General features: G+C 36.9%; 1 protein-coding gene across 2 annotated transcripts in view; it reads right to left on the bottom strand.

Moving 5' to 3' along the window:
- Positions 1-27,920, bottom strand: part of Wnk3 (WNK lysine deficient protein kinase 3) — a 97,500-nt gene that overhangs the window by 19,169 nt on the left and 50,411 nt on the right. The window contains exons 10-19 of one of the 2 annotated variants that reach the window (XM_052171683.1): positions 23,204-23,268; positions 17,324-17,471; positions 15,597-15,713; positions 12,649-12,804; positions 12,516-12,567; positions 10,519-10,653; positions 9,249-10,183; positions 3,577-3,808; positions 3,061-3,191; positions 1,610-2,214 (exon numbers count right to left, since the gene is read on the bottom strand). In XM_052171683.1, coding sequence (XP_052027643.1) covers positions 1,610-2,214; positions 3,061-3,191; positions 3,577-3,808; positions 9,249-10,183; positions 10,519-10,653; positions 12,516-12,567; positions 12,649-12,804; positions 15,597-15,713; positions 17,324-17,471; positions 23,204-23,268 — 2,576 coding nt within the window. The remainder of the gene's footprint in view (positions 1-1,609; positions 2,215-3,060; positions 3,192-3,576; positions 3,809-9,248; positions 10,184-10,518; positions 10,654-12,515; positions 12,568-12,648; positions 12,805-15,596; positions 15,714-17,323; positions 17,472-23,203; positions 23,269-27,920) is intronic. The other variant, XM_052171684.1, reaches the window with a different exon arrangement.

Here is a 27,920-nt window from a genome sequence, read left to right as displayed (position 1 = left end):
TATTTATATGTGTGTGATATGTGTGTTTGTGAAGGTCAGAAGAAAATTTTCAGTAGTTGGGTCTCTTCTTCAACTGTGGATTCTGGGAATTAAACTCTGGCTGCGGGGCTGGAGAGGTGGCTCAGTGGTTAAGAGCACTGACTGCTCTTCCAAAGGTCCTGAGTTCAATTCCCAGCAACCACATGGTGGCTCACAACTATCTGTAATGAGATCTGATACCTTCTGGTGGGGTATCTGAAGACAACTACAGTGTACTTATATATAATAAATAAATAAATCTTAAAAAAAATAAAAAAAAACCTCTGGCTGCCAGGGGTTGCATGGCACTTTTCCTTTTTCTTTCTTTATTTTTTTATTTTGGTTTTATCCAGACAGGGTTTCTCTGTGTAGCCCTGTCTGTCCTGGAACTCACTCTGTAGACCAGGCTGGCCTCGAACTCAGAAATCCACCTACCTCTGCCTCCCAGACTGCTGGGATTACAGGTGTGCGCCACCACTGCCTGGCTGCATGGCACTTTTCAAATTAAATGGTGAATTTTTCTTTTTTTTGGTTATTTTTTCCCTGAGACAGGGTTTCTCTGTGTAGCCCTGGCTGTCTTGGAACTCACTCTGTAGACCAGGCTAGCCTCAAACTCAGAAATCCTCCTGCCTCTGCCTCCCAAGTGCTGGGATTAAAGGCATGCGCCACCACCACCTGGCTTGGCAAAATTTGTAATAGTGCTAATTTTTTGTTGTTGGTGGTGGTGGTAATATTGTCATTGCTATGATAGCACATGCCTATAATTTCAGCCCTTGGGAAGCAGAGGCAACAGAGTCAGGAGTTCAAGATCACTCCTAGCTTAATTAGCAAGTCTAAGGTTAGTCTGGTATATGAAACCAAACACCAGACTAAACACAACATATTAAACAGCACTCTACATGACAAAACATAATGCCATAGTATCATTACTAAAATGTTATGATCTCATTTGCTAAATAACAAGCTTGATCTTAGAATGATCTTATATTTTCCTAAAGATAAACTAGTCTCTTTGACTATATAAATTAGCTGTCTACTAATAAAAGGTAAGAGTAGTTGTAAATTCTTACTCCAAGAGTCCTAAAGGACAAGGACTGAAAAAGCAAGAGGTCAACATATCTTGGTACATGCCTGTAACACCAGCAAAAAGGAGGCAGAAGCAGGGTAAATCTCCACAAATTTGAAGTCAACAAAAACATAAAATTAAATTATTAACACCCCCCAAAAAAGAACTGGAGAGATGGCTCACAGTTGAGTACCAGATACTCTTCCACAGAACCTAGGCTCAATTCCCAGCACCCACATGGCAGCTAACAACTGTAACTCCAGTTTTAGGGAGGTATTTAACAACCTCTTCTGACCTTCATGGGCACTGCACACACATGCATGCAGGTAAAACACCCAAACACACAAAATAATTTTAAAAACTAAAAATTATTTTAAATACGATGGTTTTAGTATACATAAACATTTTACAATAGAATTCAGTATAGTTTTACCATAGAAATCTTCAATTAGCTACAAAGAAAAACTGAGTTCTATAAACCCCCCTAAACAATTATATTTGTTACAGAAGAGAGAGCAACCTTACTTTTCTCGTAATTTTTGAAGCTCCACTTTCAAGTCCTCATCCTCAATTTCTGATTCATTGTCACTGCTCATTGGGGAAGATGGAGAATAGAAGAGTGAATTCTGTGTTTGAGTATAGGCTTGCTCTTCATGGACTGGTAAATACTGATCACCCTCTGGACCAGTTTTTGCCACTGACTTTTCATTACCCGTGGCTGAAAATTCATTTGTCTGTTTTTCACGAGTTGATCCATCTTTTTCTTTATCTAACAGTTCAGACCCAGACTGCACACTAATTTCTGTGGTTGAAGTTTCTTCTACATTCTTTTCTGTAGTGACTGAAGACATACTGGTCTCACAAGCTGTGCTGAAAGATAAGATGTCACCTTGTTCAGGATCTCCTTTATCTTCTTTAAAGGTTTCATAAAGAGTTCGTAACTTGCATGAAGAAACTGAAGCTTTCTGAGTGGGCATTGTAGGTTCCACTTCAATCAACTTTGACACTGCAGCTTCAGCAAAGGTGACTGCTTGCTCACTAGACTGGACTGTTGTTTTTTTGAATGGCGGTCTGTGTTCTTTTCCAAAAGACATCATTTGCACTGGCTGCTGCTGAGGAACTGTAATCACCTGAAACATAAAAAGGTAAACTTGTCTGGTTCTACCTAACTGTAGGGTAAACCTCATGAGGAAATTCACCATCAAAGGCCAGTACAGACAAGTGGAAGAGCTGATTTGACATATATAATACTTGGTAATAACAAAACTTATACTGTCTACAGTCAGTCTTTCCATTGGGGCTCTTGGACAGAGTAGCTTCATGTTACTCAAATAAAATCCCACTATAAAATTTGCTGGATTCTAAATGACATAAAATTAAATTAAAAAGGCAGGAGAGATAGAACAGCAGTTAAGAGTATTCTCTGCTTTTGCAGAGGACCAGAGTTTGGTTTCTATCATCCATATGGTAGCTCATATCTATCCTTAATTCCAGCTCACAGGAATCTGATGCCCTCTTCTGACCTCTGTGGGAACCCTTAATGTTGATTCACACACACACACACACACACACACACACACATGAATAAAAATAATAAATCTAAAAAAGGAGATTAAATTAATAAAAATGATGACCCCTAAAATGATTATTTCTGTGTTCTTTTACAACTACTAAAAAAATCCTTATATTCTTTAGATTTACCTTTAATGATATAAGGTGAAAAGGTAAAGAAATTTTTATCTTTCTGTATAATATAAATATATTACATCTTATATAAATATATAAAAAATTAGCTATATAATTATTTAAAGATAAAGATCATCCACAGATCAATTTCAAACGCTGTCACTTTTTTATAGTGTTGGGGATAGAACCCAGGATGACAGATGGTGGGCAAACCCTACTACCATGAAACTATCACCAGTTCAGTTTCCTTTCATTAGGCACCCAATGATAAAGTAACCAAAGACACAAACCTGGAACCGACCCCGCTGAAATGATCCACTCATCGATTTACTTCTACTCAAAGCCCTAGTGTCAGATGAGAACTCCCGTGTCAGCGGAATGGGATCAGAAGCAATTGCTGATCTTTTATCTTCTGCTTCCACTGTAAGGTTTGTCAAATTATAAGCAGAAAGAGAAAATTATTTTAATACAAATTTGTTTACATTACCCAAAATGAAGAAAAGCAGAAAGTTTAACCCTTGCTAATAATTAAAAGGTGTTAATGTATAAGCAACATTGTTTAAATCCCTAACTCTAAATCAGACATTGTAAGATTTATCCCAATACTTAGTATCTATATGAAATGAATAACTGAAAAACCAAATTAGTTACAAAAGGAAAAAATAAAATGGCAACAATATTAATGGGATATTTAACATACATGAGCTACATGGAAAACATGGCAAGATTTGAGTATGAACGACAAAAAAAAAAGTCGATGAAAAATGATGTTACCTAGTCTATGTCCCTGACTGTAAGCACACTACCTTGACGGACTTTTGATCTCTTGAAAAAGCTGGTTGACTGCCGTAGCCTGTATGCCCAGCTTTTTAATTTTCGAGTCCAGGATTTCCTGCTAATAGGATTTTTGAGACTAGGACAAGTAAAGCTTAGGCCAAAATATCCACCTCCTGTCTGCAGATGAATGGTTCCATCGCTTGACACAGCAGCAGGATAGGCCTCTGGATCCCCTGGAAGTGAAGCATCTGGGGACATCTCCTAATGGAGACAAAACCAAAGAAAAACAAGGTGGTAATAATTTAGGTAAGACAAATAAGTTTTTGGTATACTGGAATTTCTTATATGGATTAATAACTAACCAAAAATCGTATACTATGAACTTTTGCAGTAATACTACCAGCCTTGATATTTCTTTGGAAATATTATTTTGTCTTCAAGTAAAATCAAACAATATTAATTTTCCAGGCCAAAGTATTTATCATTACATTAACTTTAAAAACTAAAATTTAAAATAAGGTTTTTATATGTGCCAAATAACTGAAAATACTATATTTTGGTTCAGTAGAGACAAGGTATCATGTAAGCCAGGCTGTCCTTGATCCCGCTCCCACTGTCTTAAACTCCCAAGGGTATGCAGCACCAATGCCTGGATATAAATGCTATTAAATGAAATGTTAGTTTGCTCTCCTATTATTTAAGAGTTCAAGATGCTAGATATATCATACAATAGAAAAACAAGATATTTAATGTCAGTGTTTGAGTGACAAAGAAATATGAGAAAATTATTGTGAATTCATGTTCTAATTTGTGTATATTAAACCATGATAGCTATAAAACCAGTATCTTCTTGTCCTCCTACTCTTCCCAAATACCAATAATTACCTTCCTGTGTCTGAGTACTTTAAAAATAAATTATCCATGGCAATTATATAAAACTTAATGCATAGAATCACATATACTTTTGGGGTATAAGAATGATTACTAATAGTAGATTAAAGTGAATATAAAATCACATAGGATGGAATATAGCATTCATCTAAAGGGAGACAGCAATCCTACATGATAATAAGCATTATTAACACTTAGAACAAATCAGGAGTTATTAAAGGGAAATTTTGGACTAGAGATGGATGTTGTTCAGTTGGCAGAGGGCTTGTCTAGCAAGCACAATGTCCTAGGTTTGATTTCCAGAACCACATGAAGTGTCCATGTGGATATAATCATAATCATAGCATTCAGAAGGTAGAAACAGGATTATCAGGTGGAGGCAGGTCATCTTTGGTTATGTAGAAAGTTTGAGGCCAGCATAGGATGCATGAAAGGTTGTCTCAAAAAAGCAAAACTTTGATTAATCAGTAAGCAAGTTTCTGAAGTCCCATTTTGGGTTAGCAACACTACTATTTCACTTGGGAGAGAAAAAAACCTTGTAAAAATACAACATTTTAGAAAGTACTACACTGATCCCATTGAAATTATAGGTAAGATATATTTATATGTAGTGAATAAAACAAGGTGGGATATTTAATATACATTTTAGTTTTCATGAGCAAGTGAAATACTTAAGACACAACAACAAAAATCCTGATATAGACACAAGAATTTATTACTGCAGCAAGAAAAGGCAGACCATAATATATGTTGGAACTATATCAAGAGTCTATACACCCAGGGTGGTAGTATGAGTAGCAACAGAGAAACATGGGCCACAAAAATGATGCTTACAAAATTCTAGCCCATCTTTGTCCTATATGTCCTTTCAATATATTATATTTTTAAAGATCCTTCTACTTAACTGGCCTTCTTTAATTACTTGAACAAATTTCTACCTGCAAATGTCACTACTATGTATAAGTATTTGTCTGATCACTCGATATCGATAATATTCTAATTTTTCATAGGCCTTTGTTATGTTATCGAGAGATTGTAAATACTAGAATGCAAACTTCATAAAAAAGAGGATTTGACTTACTGCTAAAAAGAGTTACTGAATGGAAGAATATACTGGTTGAGGTACCAAAGAAAAAACAGCTATTCCACATCCTTTCTCTCCACACCAAGCAAAACAACATCAGAGCATCTGCCCAAAATAGAGCACAAAGAAGAAATAGATTTGGGCCAAGAGAGAAGTCAGTGAGGGGCAAAGACAACATCCAACAGAAGAGTAAACCCAGCTGGCTTTGTAGAGTAGCTACTACAGCTACCCTGAAGGTAGCATTAAAATCAGTGCTGGAGCAAGGGTTCTGTGGTTAAAAGCAACCAGGTATGGGTCTCAGAACCTACATGGTGACTTATAGCCACTTGTAACTCTAGGAATTGTACACCTCTTCTGGTGTCTGTGGGCTCCTTCACACACGGTGCATATACATAAACATCAGGCATATATACATATATGTATATAACATTAGAAACAGATGTTTAAAGCAACAAAGAATGGATTACAGTTACATTCAAAAATGTAATCCTCATTGCAAAAATGACTAATAAGATAATATAATCTTTTAAAAATAAAGAAAGTATATCATTACAAAATATAGAGCGACAAAGAGAGGAAAGCATGATTATGAAAAGTTAATAATATAGGAGAAAAATAGGAAATAAACAAATAGATTATCTTCATTTATAGATGATGAAATTTTATACATAGAAAACCCAAAGCTGGACATTGTGGTATATGCTTTTAATCCCAGCACTGTAATGTAGGCAGGTGGATCTGTGAGTTCAAGGCCAGCATGATCTACATAGTAAGACCCTGTCTCAAAGGGGGAAAAAAAGAAAATTGAGGGTTAGGTGATGGGTTAGTGAGTAAAGCACTTATTATGAAAGCACAAGGACCTGAGTTCGGATCCTCTGAGAGAAATGTTTAGCTATACTACTCAAATCAGTGATCCAGCAACAACAGAATACAGTGAAGAGTGATCAAGGATATTGTAGGGGTTTGCGTTATGTTTGGCCCAGGAAGTGGCACTCTGTGGAGGTACACCTTGGAGTAAGTGTGTCACTGTGAGTGTTGGCTTTAAAACCCTCATGCTAGCTGCCTGGAAACTAGTCTTGTCCTACTTATTTGCCTTTGGATGAAGATGTAGAACTCTTAGCTCCTCCTGTACCATGCAAGTCTGGATCCTGCCATGTTCCTGCCTTGATGATAATGGACTGAACTTTAGAACCTGTAAGCCAGCCCCCAATTAAATGTTGTCCTTTTAAGACTTGCCTTGGTCATGGTGTCTGTTCACAGCAGTAAAACTGTAAGACAGAAGCTGGTACAAGAAATGGGGTACTGCTGTGATAGGCCTGACCATGATATGGGTTAGAAGAATGTCAATTTGGGGAATTTGGATTTGGAAAACAGTGAAATCCTTTAAGTGTGGTTTAATAGGCCACCCTAGTAGGAATATGGAACACTTTGTTGCTGAGAGTGACATGAACTGTGCAGACCTGGCCCAAGAGGTTTCAGTGGAGAAGAATTTCAGTATGTGGCCTAGAGACTATTGTGGTATTTTGGTGAAGAATATGGCTGCTTTTTGTCATTGTCCAAGGAGTCTTCCTGAGGCTAAGGTGAAGATTTAGATTAATTGAGATTTAGATTAATAAGAGATTTAGATTAACTGCTTTGAAAAAGGAAGTCTCAAAGCAGTCTGGTATAAATTCAGTTGTGTGGTTACTAAAGTTCACTTTTATGAAGAGTGTTTTAATGAAAAGGAGAAAGCTGAGAAAGGAAAAATACAAAATATATGGCTCAAGTATTAAAGGGGCACCAGAATGTAAAATGAAGCTGAATCCTATGTTCTAGGAGTTAAGAGATTCAGAGAGAGGGACCTTGGGGCAAGAATTCCGCCCCCCCCCCACGCGCACACACATACACACAAGACAAAGAAATCCAGAAGAATACCAAAGCTATTAGAACCAATAAAAAAACTCATCAAAGTTCAAGGACAGAATCATAACACATGAAAGTCAGATGTAGCTAGGAGGAGTGGCCCACATCTATAATTCCAGCACTATGAAGGCTGAGATAGGAGGACTGCTGTGAGTTTGAAGCTAATCTGAAGTACATAGTGGATGCCTTGGGGTGGGGGGGGCGGTAAGAGAGAGAGGGGAGAGGGGAGAAAACTTAATTGTATTTCTACACATTAAACAATGAAGAATCCAAAAAGAAATTTATTATGGTTTGAATGTCTTCATGTTAAATCATGTTAAAATTTAATACCCACTGTAGTCTTTGGGAAGTTGACACTTTAAGAGGTAACTTTAAGAGGACAGTTTAAGAGGAGCACATTCTATTGATGACAAGGTAATGAGTTCCATGCCCACTTCAAGCTACATAGTGAAACCCAGTCTTTAAAAGAAACATACAAAATTACTAAATCAAGAGATGGACATGTATTATTTACAAGTTATTAATGATAATGACCAAAAACTACAATAAGAAACTTGTTTAGGAAGTGTTGTTTAGATTTATTATTCTTGTGAAATGCTTTTGTGCTTATATATTAATTCTATAACTTAAAATAGTTTATAAAAATTTTAAAAGCAAATTAGTACATATACATAAAAAGTATGTGTAGATAAATACAACATTTATGTATAAAAACATAATACATATGCAGAATTATGTGGGTATAACTATTCATACATTAACTAAAACTGTATCCAGAAAAGATACCAGTTATGTTTGTAGGTTTGGGAAGGTGTTAGATTTTATTTTATAGAAAGTATATATTTTTTGTATAGTAACCATGACAGAAATTACAGTGGTAAACATTTAGAAAAAATTAATGACATATGGTAAAATTAAAATTTTCAGTATGTTGACCAATATGTTTATAACACAATATTATTTTAGAGAAAATATGTGATATGTATGTAAATAGATCTATGTAGTGTTAAGAAAATTCAAAGACAAGCAGCAAATTCTTAGTAGTGACTTCTGTGACTGAACAGGTAGAAAATGGAAAATTCTACATCTAACCAACCTCATTTAATGTGTTGAATTAAAATGAAGGTACATGAATGTGTTTTGTATTTAGATTTGAGATTAGCCTCAAGACATCACATTTTGCACACAAGTATTCTACAATTTAGGGGCTCTAAAATCTGGATAATTTACAATCTTTTAATCCTAATCCTTCTAGAGAAAACTCTTTTTCCTTCTGTTCCTGCTCCTCTTTTTTTAAAAAAAAATCTATTTTCTTTGCTAACTAAATTTATTCTTTGATCATTTTAATATGTATTTGTAATGAATTCTTATTACTCTTACCCCCAACTCTAATCTCTGTCCTATCTTCATCAACTCCTTTCCTCCCAACAAGTTATTTTCCCACATCCATGTCTTCATATTTATTGTTTTTGAACTACTGAGTTTAATCAGGACCATGTGTATGAATCTATGTTTGGGACTTTTCACTGGAGCCTGGTGGGCTAACCATTGCTTACACAACTGAAGACAATGATTGTCTCTTTCCTAGAATTTATTAGTAGTCAACAGTTCAGCAGGGAGTGGCTGGAACTTATGAGCCCCTCTTATATTTTATTTATTGTTTTGCAACAAGGTCTCATGTAGTCCAGGCTTGCCTCAAACTCAGTATGTAGTTGAAGATGACTAAGTCATAGTCTTAAATGACAGTTACTTCTGAACTTTCTAGGAGAGAAGGCATTTCTTTGAATTCATAAGCAAAGAATTAAGAATTAGAAAGATACTTACATGTAAACATAACTCGCTGGGTACAGAAGTTATCACATTCAGGTCTCTTTTGAACACTGATATATGAGCAGGCTGACTTGCAGCCACATTAGACAGAATCTTAGAGCCTGTCTGTTGGAAATTTGGGGATTGTGCAGGGCTATCTTGAATCCCACAGTGACTGATAGCTATGACTTCTGGCATTGAATAGGATAGTATATCTTCAGCAGAGGAAGAAAATGGAGAGTCTATGCTTTGAGTATCTTTCTGACTCTCAGAACAGACGTTAGAAATGCTGTGCTCCTGATAGAGTAGGTTTCTTAATTTTTCATCCAGTGTTTTAATCCGATTGTCTGCAAATTCCATTTTTGGAGGTCGTTCCCCATCTGATTCCGGGATAGTTGCAGGTAGATGCACAGCTGATTCAAAACCAGGAGTCTGAGTGGCAATGACTGCCTTAGGAGAACTTGTTTCAGTGTTTACTGTGGTTTCTCTTTCTTGGGAAATAAACTCTGCATCTATAGCTGGCTGCTGTACTGATAAGGATTGAGGCTTTTGATCAGAAGATACAAGCACTGATGTTCGAACAGCATTACCACCAATCTGAACTGATTCACCAGGATGGGCCATAAACACATCAGACAGAACAGCAGCTTGCTGACTTGGATATGTAGGTATGAACATGGCTGCTTGGCTGGTGAGTGCCTCACATTCACCTGGAACTGGACACACCAAATTGGAATTATCAGTAGCTGGTGCCATGATCTGTCTGTCATCTTCCACTTGATAGCGAATACTCGGCTGCTCTGTTTCTACACTAGCACATTCACCAATCTTACCATCAACTATATCCTTGTGTTCTAATTTGGAAGTGAAAAGTTCATGATGGCCTGGATTATTCTCTATAGTGAACAGTGTGTTCTGTGATATTTCCTGATTACTTGTGTTTCTTGAACCTGGAACAATAACAAAAGAATAGCTAAGTTATAATGAGTACAAATACAAAAGTCAAAAGAGACAAGAAAAGAAAATGAGAACCTGTTTAAGAGTATACTTGTAAATAAGACCTAAAACATCACAGAATTCAATAGTCAAGAAAAAACTGACTTCTTGCTTTTTAAAAAAAATATTGAATAAAATGACCTGTTATATAACAATATTAATGTCTTTCAAATGCTCATGAAAACTGTCATAAGCATAAAATATTCATGAAAACAAATTAATGGTATAATCTGTAATTTGTAACCATAGCATCCAAGTCCATATAAAGCTGGAAGATAAAAAAGCTTACTAGGAAATGGATGTAACCCAGGCACCATGGCCATGGAAGGCTGAAGGGAAGGAGACTGTGCCTCACGACTTTTTATTGTTTGGTTGATACAAAACCGCCAGCGACCAACTGGGGATGACTGAGGAGCAGATTCATCTGTAGAAAGAATTATTAACAAATTATACACTAAGCAACTGTCAATTTCTTCATGTTATTAAATAAAGAAATCAAGTTAAAAATTAGCTTGTGTTATCTCCATTCCCAATAGTACAAGGATAATTATAAACCATAAGAGTAACATCCTAACCTTGACATATAGTCTACAGAACCAAATATAAGGTATATATTAATAGGAACCAAAAGGGAGGCACTCTATTTAAATAAGTGGGGCATAGTTTCTCTATTCGAATCTATAGCTGTTGTTTTGAAGTCTGATTCTAGTTGTGCCTAAGTGGTATCATGGTGGTACACATCTATGGAGCATTGAAATGTACAGAACTAAGAAGAACCAGAACTATAGAACCAGTAGAAAGAGAAGTAAATCTAGCGTATGGCAATATAAAAGTAAGTAAGCAAATCCCTACATCTGTAAACGTTCCCAAGTAATTTTCTTTGTAATGTTATCTTACATTGTCAGTCAGAAACTCTCAGATTTCTGCTAACCAACAAAGTAAGATACAGATGTGTTCTGGCATCCTAATAGAGTCGAACACATTTCAGGATAATGGTATCTGCTTCCATTATTCCCACACCACCTTTTGCTTCTTCATGTTGTGTTAATTCCTTCAGAGGTCTTCATGATGCTATGATTCTTCTCCCCCTCCCAGACTTTTTAAATATACCCATGACTAGGGCTAAGAAGAATGAAGAGATAAAGTTTTCAGAAAAGAAAACAGAAGAACCCCAATTTTAGTTTCTGGTGTGTGATTTACAAAGTTATTAGTGAGCAGAGCTGGTAAAAGTATTACCATCAGTGAAACTGTCAAGTTCTGAATGAATATTAAAATAAGAGGCAAACTTAGAACATAGTTAAGATTCAATAGGCCTTCAAGGGTCATCAGCACTGGGACTGCCTTTTCTGGTGATATGTCATGTAATGACTTGAAAGTAAGTTACTCAGATTAAAAAAAAAATCAACAATTGGGTTTTTTTTTAAATCTCTGGGATATAAATTTCTTTCTTTTTTTTTTACTAGATTTTTTTATTTACATTTTAAATGTTATCCCTTTTCCTGGTTTCCCCTCCAAAAACATCCTATCCTATCTCCCCCTCCCCCTGCTCACTAATCCATCCACTCCCACTTCCCTGTCACTATACTGGGGTATCTAGCCTTCTCAGAACCAAGGGCCTCTCCTCCTTTTGATGTCCAACAAGGCCACCCTTTGCTGCATAGGCAGTTAGAGCCATGGGTCCTTCCATGTGTACACTTTGGTTGGTAGTTTAGTCCCTGGGAACTGGGTGGGGGGTTCTGGTTGGTTGATATTGTTGTTCTTCCTATGGGGCTGTAAACCCCTTCAGTTCCTTGGGTCCTTTCTCTAGCTCCTCCATTGGAGACCCTGTGCTCAGTGCAATGGTTGACTGAGAGCACCCACATATGTATTTGTCAGATACTGGCAGATCCTCTCAGGAGACAGCTATATACGGCTCCTGTTAACAAGCACTTGTTGGCGTTCACAATAGTGTCTGGGTTTGGTGACTGTATATGGGATGGATCACCAGGTGAGGCAGTCTCTGGATGGTCTTTCCTTTAGTCTCTGCTCCACACTGTCTCTGTATTTCCTCGCATGAGTATTTTGATCCCCCTTGTAAGAAATATGGACACTTTGGTCTTCCTTCTTCTTGAGCTTTGCTTGGTCTGTGAATTGTATCTTAGGTATCCTAAGCTTCTGGGCTATAAACTTCTTTCGAGTGTGGAAAACCATCCATTTATCATCAAATTAATTTATTGGTTGATATATCAAGACTCCAATATGCCTTGTTTCAAAAGCCAAATGGTACATTTTATTAAGTATACTTACTGCTAGTTTGAGTGGATGCAGAATTTATCAGTACTTGTTCAGATGATCCCATCTGAAATAAAAATGAATGGATAAATGATGGTGTTCCTGACAACGTCCCCAAATGACCTTTTTACTACAAAATTACTCTTACTTGGTTACTGTTAGATTCCAAGGCAACAGAGTCAACACCAATAGATTTTTCTACAGCTGAGTGGACATGAAGGATCTCCTGGGCTTGACCTACAATAGCCCTCAATTCCTCTACAAATTTTTCTTTCTCATTTTCCAGCACAAAGTTATCTTCAACCTGTCATCAAGTAAAAGTTGATGTCTTCATAAGTATAAATTCATTTTCTTAAAAATTATAATATTTTAATGGTGATTTCCATAGGACAACAACAAAAATAAATATGTACCAAAAATAATTAAGACCAGTTATAAAATATTTCATAATGCATTCAGTTATTCTGAGACCACTGATATTTGTCAGAAAAGTCCATTATGCTTTGAAATATCTTGAATTTTAGAAATTGGCTGTAATTTCAACTGAACAATGTGGAGAGACTGGGAGACCTTGGGTCACTCAGTCTTAAATGGGATGTCTCCATCAAATCCCTCCACTCAGAGCTCAAGAGGCTATGCAAAAGAGGAAGTTGAAAGGCTGTAAATCCTAGAAGGGATGGATGACACCAAGGAAAAAGTATCTTCCATACACAATAGGACTGACACACATGAACTAACAAAGAGAATAAAAGCAAGCATAGGACCTGAACAGGCCCAAGCCAGACAGAGTCCCAGCAATGAGAGAGAAAAAATGGATACAACCCCACATCCTAACCAGGAAGCTATCTTCAATTAGCATCCCTTACAAAGGAAAGATTTGTTTTCTCCAACAAAATCTCATTGGACATATAAACCACAATTAAGAGTAGGCCCTACTCAGTTTTCTAAAAAGAGAGAAAGACAACTTGGAGTTAGATGCATGAGAAGGTGGGGAGGATCTGGGAGGAGATGAGGGGCATCAAATCATGATCATAAGTATTTATTGCATAGAAAAATTATTTTTAGTAAAAAAGTATAAAAATTAGTAGTTATGTAAAGGATGTATTTATATGTAAGACAGCAGGGGATCGTGGTATACTCCTATATTTTAGTACTTAGGAAGGCTAAGGCAGGATGACAGCTCAAGATCAGTCAATACTTTATATCAGTCAGAGCTTATGTAATTTGACAACACAACAAGAATGTAACTGATACAATGTTTAAAATCAGGATGTTCAAACCTAAGGGCCTTCTAAATCAGAACATGAAAAATAGTAACTCCTGACTGTCCATTATACTAAATATGAATAAGAACTAGGAAACAAAAGGCATACTAGAAAATTCTATGTTAAGATAAATATGCAATGGACAAAACTGAACTTATTAAGGCAGTAATACAAAAGAAGGCATTATGGATTATTTATGCCCTCTATCTCCATCTGTACAAAAAGAAGAGGAGGTGAGACAATGAGGAAGAGGAGGAGAAGAAGGAGAGAGAAATACTAACCTAAGTCAAAGTATTCAAAACTACTTAAAAAAAACTAAATGTGGGTCTGAGTAAACAACTCAGTTGGTAAAATGCCTGATGTATAAGAATAAGAACCTGAGTTAGACTTTCCAGCACCCATGTAAAAAGCCAGGCATGGTGATGTATATCTGTAATCCCAGTGCTGAGGATGCGGTTATAGGTGGTGGAAATAGGATGATTTCTAAAACTCAATGATTAGTCAGTCTAGCTAAATCAATGAGCTACAGATTCAGTGAGAGACTATGCGAGGAAAAAAAAAAGGTAGATTGCTCAGTGGTTAAGAATGCTTGCTAAAGCCAACCATTGGACTGAGCGTGGGGTCCCCAATGGAGGACCTGGAGGGCAGACTGGAGGAGCTGGAGGGGTTTGCAACCCCATGGAAGAACAACAAGGTCAGCCACCCAGATGCCCCAGGACTCCCAGGGACTAAACCATCAACCAAGGGGTATACATGGTTCCAGCCAAAAATGTGGCAGAGGAATGCCTTGTTGGGCATCAGTGGGAGGAAAGGTCCTTGGTCCTGTGAAGTCTCAATAGATGCCCCAACAAAGGGAAATTGAGGGAGTGTGTAGGAGTGGGTTGGGTGGAGGGGCATATATGTGGAGGCAGGGGGTGGAAGGAGGGATTGGGGGTTTTCAGGAGGGGGGAAAACTGGGAAAGGTTTTAGCATTTGAAATGTAATTGAAGATTATATTCAATAAAAAGAAGAATGCTTGCTAAGTAACCATCAGAGCCTGAGTTCAGATCCCAGCATCCATATAATGAGCTTGCCATGGACTCAAATAAGCCTGTAACCCAGCACTGTGAGAACACAGGAAGATTTCTGGGGCTTTCTGCCTGCCAGTCTACCTGAAATACCCAAGCATCAGGATTACAAAGAGATTTTATTTCAAAAGAGCAAGTCAGAGAATGACAGAGGAGGACACCCAAAGTCCTCCTCTAGCCTCTGCAGGTGTGGGTATGGGTGCATGTACCTGAACACGTGCATATACACGACATACACAAACACCACATGCATACATACAAATAAAATGGAGAGCAATTGAGGACAGCACCCAATGTCCTCTGTAGTTTATGTACATACCCATACAAACATGTACCCATACAACAGCATTTTCACACATTAAAAAAACTAATGTACTGAGAAGCATAACTGGAATACTTTTATGCAGAATGTTAGACACATTAAAATTACCTAGGTGGCTTGATTCTGATTTAATCAGGCACCTATACAATGAGATTATCCTTTAAAGTTATACTATTTTAACATAGAGACTAAAATACATCAATCTAAAAAAAATCCGTCATATTTGTTCAGATAAATACAGTAAAACCAGAGAAAATGTAGTAACATTCCTGATTATGAACAATTTTCCCTATGCAAATTAAAAAACCCTCCACACATTCTATCTAGAAATGAGTGTAAATGAATAAATGAAAATAGAGGGAAAGAAGAGGGAGGGGGAGAGAATAGAAGGATAGAGATTGAATACACTAAGGGAAAGATAGTACTATGTTACTATACTCACCATATAGTCAGCGATATCCTCAGGTGCATCACCATCAACATCGAACTTGAACGTCACCATCTTGTTGTTATGGGTTTCCAGCTGACACTCTACCATGTTGTCTCCAGAGACTGAGACCTAAGTACACACATTCAATCAGTCTAACAGAAGCCATCTTGACTGAGGATGAAACACATCTGGTAGAGTGCTTGCATAGCATGCACAAAGTCCTAGGACCATCCTCAGCACAACAAAACAATTATGAGGTTCACATCTGTAACCTCTGTACTTGGGAAGTGAAGACAGGAGGATTAGAAATTTAAAGTTATCCTTGGCTATATAAGAAGTTTGAGGCAAGCCTTGGATATTATCAGATCCTATCTAAAAATAAAAAAAAATCACAACATTTTACAGAGAGTAACTAGATGAGCTCACAAACAACATATTCAGCAACAGTCACAGAAAAAAATCTAAAGAACAGGAAAAAGGATGATCACAATATATCTCTGTACAAGGGACTATGTATTACAAACATATAAAATATATTCAAATTATTTAGTGGTATTAGAAACATATACATGATATATTGAACTTTCAAAAAGAAAGAATATAAAATTGTATATAGGTTTTTTTTATTTTTTTATTTTTATTTTTTTGTATATATGTTTTTAAATGAATCTAAAACAAGTATATTGGTTAGACACATAGGCTTTAAAGTCTGATCTGGCTTTAGATCTGACTCTAGCATTTGATAGTTGAACTATTTAATGCAAATTATTTCTCTGGTCTTGAGAATCTTTATTTGTAAAGATGGGTATACTATTATATAGGATTTTTGGAGGGCCTTGATGAAAATAAGATAATAATGACCAATGATTTTTAATTCCTGTTATTTTGATTTTGGTGGTGTTAGCATGTATGTGGTGGTGGGATAGAATTTTGTGATCTGGAGGTGTCAGGGACACCACAAGAAGACTTGCAGAGTCAGCTAACCTGGACAGATGGGGGCTCTCAAAGACTAAACCACCAAGCAAAGAGCATGCGGGAGCTAGACTAGGCCTCCCTGCACACATGTAGCAGACATGCAGCATAGTCTTCATGAAGGTCCCCTAACAATTGGAGCAGAGGATGTCCCTGACTCAGTCACCTGCCATTGGATACCCTTTCCCTAAATGGACTACCTAGTTGGGCCCCAGGGGGAGAAGAGGTGCTTAGGCTTATGACAACTGGATATCCCAGGGTTCGGGGTACATAAAGAGAGGCTTCCCCTTCTCCGAGAAGGTGAGGAGGTAATGGTGGAAGGGATTTGTAAGGGTGGGACTGGGAGGAGAGGAAAAATGGTGGGGGCATGATTGGGATATAAAGTAAATAAATAAATGAAAAAATAAATACAAAAAAATTGGGACACCTATCATAAAATAAATCAAATATATTTTTGCTAACATTACTTGCACTATTACAATGTTAAAACGTGAATATAACATTGTTATAATATTGTGTATATTGTACGTATACATAGAAAAACGAATAAGCTCTGACTAGTAATTATAGGAATTTTGTTCTTCCTTGTATTTCTCTTACAATTTCCAAGTTTAATAACTATATTTTCTCATCAGAAATTCTGAATAAGGAGAGACTAGTTTATAGAGCACTTTGCAATATTCTGCATTTACTTCCACAGCATTGTTCCTCTCCTAGTCTCTAAGACTTCTACATAAACTCTAATCCAGTCATACATACACACTGACCTGAAGGACAGTAAGCTGAAATTTAGTCCCCTTCTCTGGCCGGGGACAGGAGGCTCTTCGTTGTTTGATGCGATCCTGTTTGCCATTTCCACTTGGGGTATCAGGGTTATTGGTGTTTTCTTTCACAGATGTAACATCTTGATTCAAGCTATTAATTAAAAAAACGAGGAACTCATTCCAATCTTAATCATAAAATCTAAAGAAAACTTAAGATTATAAAATTGTAAACTTAAAAATCAGCCCATGTAGGCTGGGTAGTGGTGGCGCACGCCTGTAATCCCAGCACTCTGGGAGACAGAGGCAGGCGGATTTCTGAGTTTGAGGCCAGCCTGGTCTACAGAGTGAGCTCCAGGACAGCCAGGGCTATACAGAGAAACCCTGTCTTGAAAAAAACCAAAATCCAAAAATCCAAAAAACCAACAATCAACAATCAACCCCTCCCCCCCAAAATCAACCCATGTAATATGGTTATAAATGTTATGGTGGTTATATAAGTGTGAATACACTTAGTACTATTGTGTTGTACAAGTTAAATAGGTGAATTTTATGATGAATGCAATGTATTTTCGTAAACCTTTATTCTTATTTTATATGTGTGGATGTTAATCTTGCCCACATATCTGTGTACCACGTGTATGAAGTGCCTGTAGGGTCCAGAAAGGAGTGTCTGATCCTCTGGAACTGGAGTTACCCATGGCTGTAGCTACCATGTAGGTGCTTAGAATTGAACCCTTGTTTTTTAATTGGATATTTTCTTTATTTACATTTCAAATGTTATCCCTTTTCCCGGTTTCCCCTCTGCAAACGGCCTATCCCATCCCCCCTTACCCTGTTTCTATAAGAGTGCTCCCCCACCCCCACTCCTGCCTCACTGCCCTAGCATTCCTCTACACTGGACAATCAAACCTTCACAGGATCAATGGCCTCCCCTCCCCTGATGCCAGATAAGGTCCCTTCAGCTACTTCAGTCCTTCCTTCCACTAACTCCTCCATTGGGGTTCCTGTGCTCAGTCCAAAGGTTGGCTGCAAGCATCCACATGAATGTGCATATATTCTTACTTCCAAAAGATTTACCTCAGCAAAGAATAAACAGACTAAGTATAGGAGACAGGAATAATGCAGAAGGTAAAGCAAGCGATGAAAATGAATGATATAAAAATTAGTTAACATGATTAACTGTGGCTAGTTATAGCTATTTTATAAATTCAAATAAAATGATATAAAAAAGACTTTATTAAAAGTCATAGGTCTTAAGAAGAGAAAGTACAACCACTAATTTCCAAACCAGCATAATCACTAACAGCAATTATAAACATTGTCTTTATGCCCACAGAGAAGAGTAATCTTCACTCCTCATCAAGGAAAATTTCTCTCTGCAACAGAGACCATTATAGAAAACCACAAGCAATCAAAATACAGAGTTGTGGAGCCCAGTCCCAATGGCTACATCTTTAAAACATGCTCACACCTAAGGCTCAGGAAACATTGTGGAACAGGGTAAGAAAAGATTCTATGAGCCACAGGATCAGGGCGTTTGTAGTGAGATGGTGTTTCTTAGTAATGTCTGAAGCAACAGCCATAAAGTCCACTAATATGACTGTCTAAACATGAGCTGAACAAGAAGAACAAAACAATAGACATGCCAAGGTGGACTGAGAGCAGGTAGGGTTGGGTGCCAATCAAGACACCTTAACTGCAGTCAAAGAACTATAGGTAACTAACAAAGGCTGAGAGTGGAAGAAATGGTCTTCACGGAAAAGCACATTTTATTTAATACCTAATTTCAAATATTAAGTACCAATAGACCTTTTTAAAGAATAGCTAAAGAACACACATGGAATGCAGCCACTGATAAGTGGAGATTAGCCCAGAAGTTCTGAATACTCAAGACACAATTAACATATCAAATGATTCCCAAGAAGAAGGAAGAAGGTCCTGGTCCTGGAAAGGCTTGATCCAGCATTGTAGGGGAGTGCCAGGACAGAGAAGTGTGTGTGTGTGTGTGTGGGGGGGGGGGGTGATTGGAGAACAGGTGGAGGGAAGAGGGCTTATGGGACTTATGGGGAAGGGGGACCTGGGAAAGGAAAAATCATTTGGAATGTAAACAAGAATATAGAAAATAAAATAAAAAATAGCTTTTAAATTATTTTTTGCTGAGTCTTTTCTTCTAAAAACACTCAATGAATCATCTCTATAGATATATACAAAAAGAGATAAAAACCAAAACTAAATTATTCCTGTTTATATATAAAAGAATATACATAAGTAAAAGTGATGAAATGTTTAGACATTAATGCTTGCAAGGGGCTAAGGATAGATATAGCTCAGTGGTCCAGTCTTGTGTAGCATGTACAAGGGTTGGGTTCTGTTCCTAGCACACCCAATAACAATATAGAGAAATGACAGTAATAAATAATAACCACTAGAGGATGAAAGGAGATACAGTTTTAGCTCATGACATAATACTATACACATTCAAAAGGTTCCTTAAAATACTAGCTTAAGGCTTGAGAGATGGTTCAGTGGTTAAAAGCACTTACTACTCTTACAGAGGACCTGATTTCAATTACAAGAACTCACGTGTGAAGCCACAGTTCACAACTATCTTTAATTCTATTTTCAGTGGATCCAAATCTTTCTTCTGATCCCTATGGCTACCAGGCACACATGTGCTACAAATAGATACATACAGACCATTTATATACATAATAAAATAAAATACATAAATATAAGAATTACACTAGTTTTTGGAACAAGATGACAGACACTCAACTTCTTGAAATATTTTTTCATCTAAATCTTCAATTTTATCAGAAAATGTAATTCCTCTTTTAATTAATTTAGTAATGTTTTTTATGTCTACCATTTTTGTTGTTGGTTTTTTTTTTCCAAGACAGGGTTTCTCTGTGTAGCCCTGGCTGTCCTAGACTTCAATCTCTAGACCAGGCTGGTCTCAAACTCAGAAATCCGCCTGCCTTTGCCTCCCAAGTGCTAGGATTAAAGGCATGTGCCACTGCCACCCGGCCTATGTCTACCATTTTATCTGCATTATTTTTCATGATAATCTTCGATTTTAACAAGCTTTTGTATATATTTCTTCTATTTTATCAGAAATGTTTTCCATGTAAATCTCTGATTTTATTACAAAATGTTTTTAATTCCACCTTCAATTAATTTAGAAAGGCTTTTTATATCTACCATTTTATCTGTATAATTTTCCATGATAATCTTCAATTTTAATATGTTTTTCTATTTATTTCTTCAATTTTATCAGAAATATTTTCCACATAAATATTCCCTTTCATTGAATTTGGGAATACTTTTATGCCTACCATTATTATATCTATATAAAATTTTCCATGATAATCTTCAAAAAATAACATTATTCTGTCATTCCAAGTCAGGGCCTTTGGGGGAAGTATGGATTAACCTGGGTAGACCATACATTATCAAGACTTTTAAACATGTCCTCTCCCTCTCCCTTTTCATCATCCCTCCTCTTCTTCGTCTGCCTTATCCCTCTCCCTCTCCTTTTCTTCTCTCTCCTTTCCCTCTCTTGCCCCTCACTTTCCCCAAGGTGACTTCCATGGCCTCAGTCCTTGGGGCCAGTGAACTCACCTACCTGCTGAAGAGCAGCTTCCCAATAAACCTGCCTTTAATAGAATCTAATCTGGTTTAAACGGGTTCATTTCACCAGCGCCAGAGATAACCTATCAAGGGTCTTATTCCTTCCATTAGCACTTACACTTATTAAATGTTGCAGATTGCTTTTCATTTGTCCCTAGCCCCTTCTTTTCAAAGTTTTGAAATGACTTTTAAATAAAGATTCATAATTCAGAAAAAAAATCAGCAGCTTGACATCTCCCAATTAGCTACCCATTAGCAGAAGGCTATCAGGCAGCCAGGCAGTGGTGGCGCACGCCTTTAATCCCAGCACTAGGGAGGCAGAGGCAGGTGGATTTCTGAGTTCAAGGCCAGCATGATCTACAGAGAGAGTTCCAGGACAGCCAGGGCCACACAGAGAAACCCTGTGTCGAAAAAAAAACAAAAAGAAGGCTATCAGGCTCACTCTTGTATATCCTGGTAACTCATAAGTAACTTAAACCTAATATCTCCTGACTCTAGCCCATTAGCCAAAGAAAAGTCTTCTCCTGTGGAACCAGGGAGAAGCATCATCAATAGAGAGCAGATTAGAAAGCTGGCCTAGAAGAAAGCTCTACCCTTTGGAATCATGGTAGTATCCAATAGTGCAAGGTGAACAAAGCAGACCAGAATAGTGTAAGGACTCTAAAACTAAATTTTCATTAGAAAATTCTAGCCCATAAGAATGAGCTAGAACATGTGCACCTGAACACAAGGAATGTCTACTAAAGCAGACGATTTAATCACAATCTAAAATATCCTCATATAATACATAAAATATATAAATGAAAATACTTGTCATACCTAAACAAAAACAAAAAGCAACCAACAGACAAAAGCAAAACAAACAAACAAATAACAGTAAAATCACAACTTGAATGCAGAAACACAATCAACAGGTATAAACATCCTATTGGAATTAGATATTGGAATTAGAACACAAGTCATAATCAAAATGGTTTAGTAGGCTGGGGTGTAGCTCAATGATAGAGCACATATCTAGTATGGACATAGCCCTGGGCTTGGTCCTCAGCACAAAGGAGAAAGAAATTTTTAAAAAAAGGAATGGGAAACAATCTTCAGCAAAGAACTGTGTAATGGTTTAAACAGGGTTGGCTCCCATAGACTCGTGGGTTTGAATGTTTGGCCTATGGAGAGTGGCACTATTAGGAGGTATGTCCTTAATAGAGTAGATGTGGCTTTGTTGGCAGAAATGTACCAATGTGGGGGCAGGCATTGAGGTTTCAGATGCTCAAACTCTGCCCAGGGAGGAATTAAGACTCTCCTCCTGGCTACTTGTGGAAGTCAGTCTTCTCCTGGTTACCTTCAGATCAAGATGTATAACTCTCTGGTTCTCCAGCATTATGACTGCCTGCACACTGCCATGCTCCTGCCTTGATGATAATGGACTAAATCTCTGAACATGTAAGCCAGGCCCCAATTAAATGTTGTCCTGTATAAGAGTTGCCTTGGTCATCGTGTCTGGTCACAGCAATAAAACCCTAAGTAAAAAGTGCTAAAGTGCTCACCTAGCATATGCAAGAACATGGGCTCCATTTTCAGTAATGAAAAGGACAAAACAAAACAAAAACAGGCAATTTCAACTGCATTTGAAGCAAATGAGAAAAAAGGCAATGAGAAATAGAAGATTAAAAAAGAACCAAATGGAAATTATTGAAGTAAATATAGAATTACAGAAATAAAACTTCATTGAAGGGGGAAAATGATGGAATAAAGAGGACACAAGAAAGCAAGAAAGCAAGAAAGCAAGAAAGCAAGAAAGCAAGAAAGCAAGAAAGCAAGAAAGCAAGAAAGCAAGAAAGAAAGAAAGAAAGAAAGAAAGAAAGAAAGAAAGAAAGAAGAGAGAGAGAGAGGAAGGAAGAAATAAATTGGAAAATAAATAGAAATTAACCAACTTGAATAGCAGACTATTTTAAAACCACCAACAATTATATATCTTGCTACAATTTATTTTGTAAGATTAGCTGAAATTTTACTTCACATAATTTTCACTTACTTTGTGCAACAAATACTAAACAAAATAATAAAATGTCAATAACTTCACAATCTATATGATTACTATAAATAGTAAAATAAAGTGAATTCATCCCAATTTTATTAATCTTGCATAAATACAAGAATTTTAAAAACTCGCTTTATTCAAGATACTCTAAGTATACAAGGACATGCAGCAGCATGACACCACTGATTTCCTGGTACTAAGGTGATGATACTTACCTTCGAACAAAATCTGGATTTTGAAGAGTTGCTTGTTGTTCAGCTCCAGTTGGTTGGGATACAGGCTGTAAAGAGTCCAGTAATAATACCTATTATTATAACAACAAAATTCATGCCAAGATACAATTTGCTATTTTAAACAACATCATTATTAAACATTTTCCTACTTTGTAAACCAGGTAGAACATCTCTATTATCCAAGGCCTATATTAACCCTATTACTGACATTATTACAATAAGTATATATTACTCAAGACTTTTTCATTAAATGTTAACAGTGTTTTGGCAGGTGTAGTGGTGCACTCCTTTAATCTTGGCACACAGAGGTGTATCTCTGTGAGTTGGGGACCACTGATATACAAAGTGAATTCTAGGCCAGCCAGAGCTACACAATGAAATCCTGTCTTAAAATCTAACAAAATAATTATTGTTTACCCAATTAAACTTTCTATGATGACTCCTCATGTTCTAAAAGATTGAGTTCCTTTAAAGGGTAAGTTCCTCAGTAAAAGTGGTCCATTTCTGGTTCTCTAGTTTTGTATCTCTTCTTTAAATCACACTAGACTGGAGCTCCTTTCTGTGAGTTGGGTCTTTCCATACACTATGATTCTGCTTATGTTCCTCTACTTTCCCACCCTATTTTCATTCCCTCCTTAGTCTTTTCCATTTATAAAATATTTGGACAAGTTTTCTATAGAAAACATATTCAGCTGGGCGGTGGTGGCGCACGCCTGCAATCCCAGCACTCTGGGAGGCAGAGGCAGGCAGATTTCTGAGTTTGAGGCCAGCCTGGTCTACAGAGTGAGTTCCAGGACAGCCAGGACTACACAGAGAAACCCTGTCTCGAAAAAACCAAATCCAAAAAACAAACAAAAACAAACAAACAAAAAAAGAAAACATATTCAAACTACCAAACTATTATATATATAATATATATATATAAATATATATATATATATTATATGTGTGTGTATGTGTGTGTGTGTGTGTGTATAAGTACAGGTATAGGTATAGGTATAGGTATAGGTATAGATATAGATATAGATATAGATATATACAGTGGGCTCCAGAAACAAACTAGTAAAATTGCTCATATCTTAGCTTCTATTATAAATTAAGAAGGATTAAAATACTTCAGAGAAATTGTTGTTTGCAACAGTGGGCCTACAAGATGAACTTTACTGTGGCAAAAGAATAGAATTCTTCAAAGAATGATAGGGACATATCAAGAAAATAGATTAAAGGACTACTAATGCCAAAACACTAGACACAAAATAAGTAATAAGAAAATAGTCTGTTCAACAAAATACTGAGTTCACACTGATAGGACAAACACATAAGGAAAAGACAGGTATAATTAGAAAAAGGCAACTAATACAAGAAGGGATGTGGAAAATCATAAATGGATGCTAAAACTAGTAAAAGTTAGATGAAGAACAGTATAATTTCATAGTTTCAAAAGGTGTCCCTATATATTACTTTTAAATTATAAAGGCAAGCAGGGTAACTTTACAGTTGCAAGATCATAGAAATCCCCATCTTAACCACATAATCAAATTTAATCCTCTAATGTTGAAACAAACATGTATGATACAGAAAGAACAACCCAACCACACTTACATTGTATTCCTGACTTTAAAAAAAATATAACTTGTACTAAAGAGGAGGATGATTCAGACAGAATCAAACTGAAGGATATTTTAGAAAATAATAAGCCTTCTTTCTTCAGAGAGATCAAAGTAATAAAAGATGAGGCTTAAAGAACCAGTCTAGATTAAAGGAAATAAAACAGATGAGGCAATTAAAGGCAAAGTATGTTTTTAAACTAGATCATGAATTAAGGTGGGAGAACTTGCCATTAAATACATCATCTCAATAATAGTTGAAATTTTACTTATATGGATGTGGTGTGCATGTGTATGCATGTTCACTTGTGTGGGCACACATGTGGGTGTTAGGTATGGAAGCCAAAGGTCACTATCATCTATCTTCCGTCATTGCTCTCCATCTTATTATATATTGAGCCAGGTTCTCAACTGAACCCAGAACATGCAGATTTGGCTAGCCAGGCTACACAGCTTGGACCATGGATTCTGTCTTCAATATCAAGCGCTGGAATCTGAGGTGAGCTGCTGAAGAATCCACATTCTCTGGTAGGGAAATCAAAGCTGTAACTGAACTGTAAGTTCCCTCTGTGCTGGTTATCTTTTATAAAGCTTCAGGAACTAAACAGCTGCTGTGGGAGAATTGTCATTAATACTCATATTTTATAGAATATCCTTCGGTTTGAACCTGCGTGCCACACTATTGAATAGCCATGTAAGACATGGCACTTAGTGCAAGAGCGGGAGGTCTATTATGGGGTATAACCAACAGCTGTCTGATTGGCCTTGAGGACTGTGACACATAAAGAAAATTACATTTGGCATTGGAAACCTGGTCAAAAGTCCATGGTTGGGGCAGTCATATAGCAGCAAAGCTACTGCTGTTGTTTTGCTCCCTAGACATGATGTGCCTGTCATATTGTCCTCTAGGTATTTGTTTATATCCACAGACATTGGCTGCAGTTAGCTCTCGTCAGACAGACTTGTTTTTGCAGTAGATAGTAGTTGCTGCAAAGAATCATAACTGGTCAAAATGCTGATAATAACAAACTGCTGAGAGCTAAGCACTAAATAGGACATCTATATTAATTCCCCCAAGGCTCACGGAACATTGTGGAAGAAGGACAGAAAGAATGCAAGAAGTAAGAACTGAAGTATTGCAGAATGTTTTCTTCCAGACAGCTCTAGCTATTGCACTCTTTTACTTTCAAGAATGAAAGTGGGATAAGAAAGGGTTGTGGGTAAAGGAATGATACACTATAGTAAAATGCATTATACACATGTATTAAAATGAAAATGTCCTAATGACATATGTGATGTATATGTATTCAAAATGTGTCCTTACAGATTACTTTTTAATGAGAAATGTAAACCTAGTATATATATATATGCCTGATGAACTAAATTTGATCCCCAGAACTCGCATAGTAGAGAAAAAGAACACATCTGATTTCCACATATTTCTACTGTGGTATTCATTCCCTCAACCAAATAAATATTACCACAACACACCTATGACAATAGTTGGAATTTAAGAGAATGGCAGTAAATAATGTTTATAAGGATACAGAGCAACAGAAGTCTCATATACTGCTGATAAGAATGGCTTCTTTTTCATATAAAAGTTTTAGAATACTTTCCAACATAATCAGTATAGCTAAATATACACTTATGCTATGATCCAGCAATCCCACATCTTGCTGGGATTTGAACTCAGGACCTCTGGAAAAGCAGTCAGTGCTCTTATCCACTGAGCCATCTCTCCAAACCGAGTGGGATCAGATTAAGGTCCAAAGACATTTCATTGAATCTGCATTCAAAGTAATTCTATCATATTTTCCTAATCCCATTACATTTCTATAAAGGATCAGGCCTTAAGACTTGTGTATGTATATTACAACAGCAAAAATATCAGCCTCAAGAAAAGATTCACTGGGCCCATTTGCAACTGTTCTATTAAGCTTAATACTTTGCCAACAAAGTCCATTAAAGTAAGGGCCTCAGTATGACACAAGCAAATAGCAGCTGAAAGGGGGAAATGGCTAATTTTAAACAAATATAACCCGCTCAGACTGAATTTACTTGTATGTTTGTTTTCAGAGGTAATCATTTTGTATTGGATAACCAGATGTTATATACTTCCGTGAAGAAGTCCTTTTCTCCTACTCTCAGCATTCCTTAGTTGCCTATAGTTCGAGTGTGAGAGTGTGAGTGAGTGAGTGAGTGAATGTGTGTGTGTGTGTGTGTGTGTGTGTGTGTGTGTTTGGATTTTCAAGTCAGGGATTTTCTGTGTAGCCCTGGCTGTCCTGAAACTTGCTCTGTAGACCAGACTGACCTCAAACTCACAGATATCTGCCTGCCTCTGCCTCCTGAGTGCTGGGATTAAAGGTGTGTGCCACCACACCTGGCTGCCTATAGTTCTTTGTATAGGCTTCAGGCCCATGTATACTCACATTTACAGATACATATGTAGTAACAATTAATGAAGAAATATCATGAATTTGAAAAAGAACAAGGAGGGGTATGTGGGAAGAAGAGCAATCAATGGAAGATATGGAAAATGAAAAAAATGAACAATAAAAATTCCTTTCATGGGATTGAACTCTGGTCCTGGTGAACTGCATACAAATGATCTGCCAATAAGCTATTCTTCCAGCCCTCATTTCTAAATCTGTTAACTACTTTGTGAACTGCTTATACAGTTTGATCTGCTTCTGTGTTCTGTGCATATTCTGTCTAGCACAAATCCAGTAAGCTGAGAAATTAAGCAAGTGGTTCTCAGCTTTCCTAATGCAACAACTATTTAATACAGTTCTTCATATTCTGGTGGCCCATAACCACAAAATTATTTTCACTGCTACTTCATAACTGTAATTTTGCTACTACTGTGAATCATAAAGTAAATATCTGATATGCAGGATATCTGGCGTGTGTATCCTACATGGGTTAAGAACTACTGAGGTAAGCTGAGGATAAGCAAGCAGTTATGCATGAATTTATTCTCTCTCTCTCTCTCTCTCTCTCTCTCTCTCTCTCTCTCTCTCTCTCTCTCTCTGGGTTTGACTATGGATGTGCAAACTCTTAACTTGTCTTATTTACAAAGATGAACTATA

Source organism: Apodemus sylvaticus, chromosome X, assembly GCF_947179515.1.
Source record: "Apodemus sylvaticus chromosome X, mApoSyl1.1, whole genome shotgun sequence".
In the NCBI taxonomy this organism is placed as follows: domain Eukaryota; kingdom Metazoa; phylum Chordata; class Mammalia; order Rodentia; family Muridae; genus Apodemus; species Apodemus sylvaticus.
The sequence above is the reverse complement of the archived record's forward strand: the minus strand, read 5'-3'. Positions and strand labels throughout refer to the sequence as shown.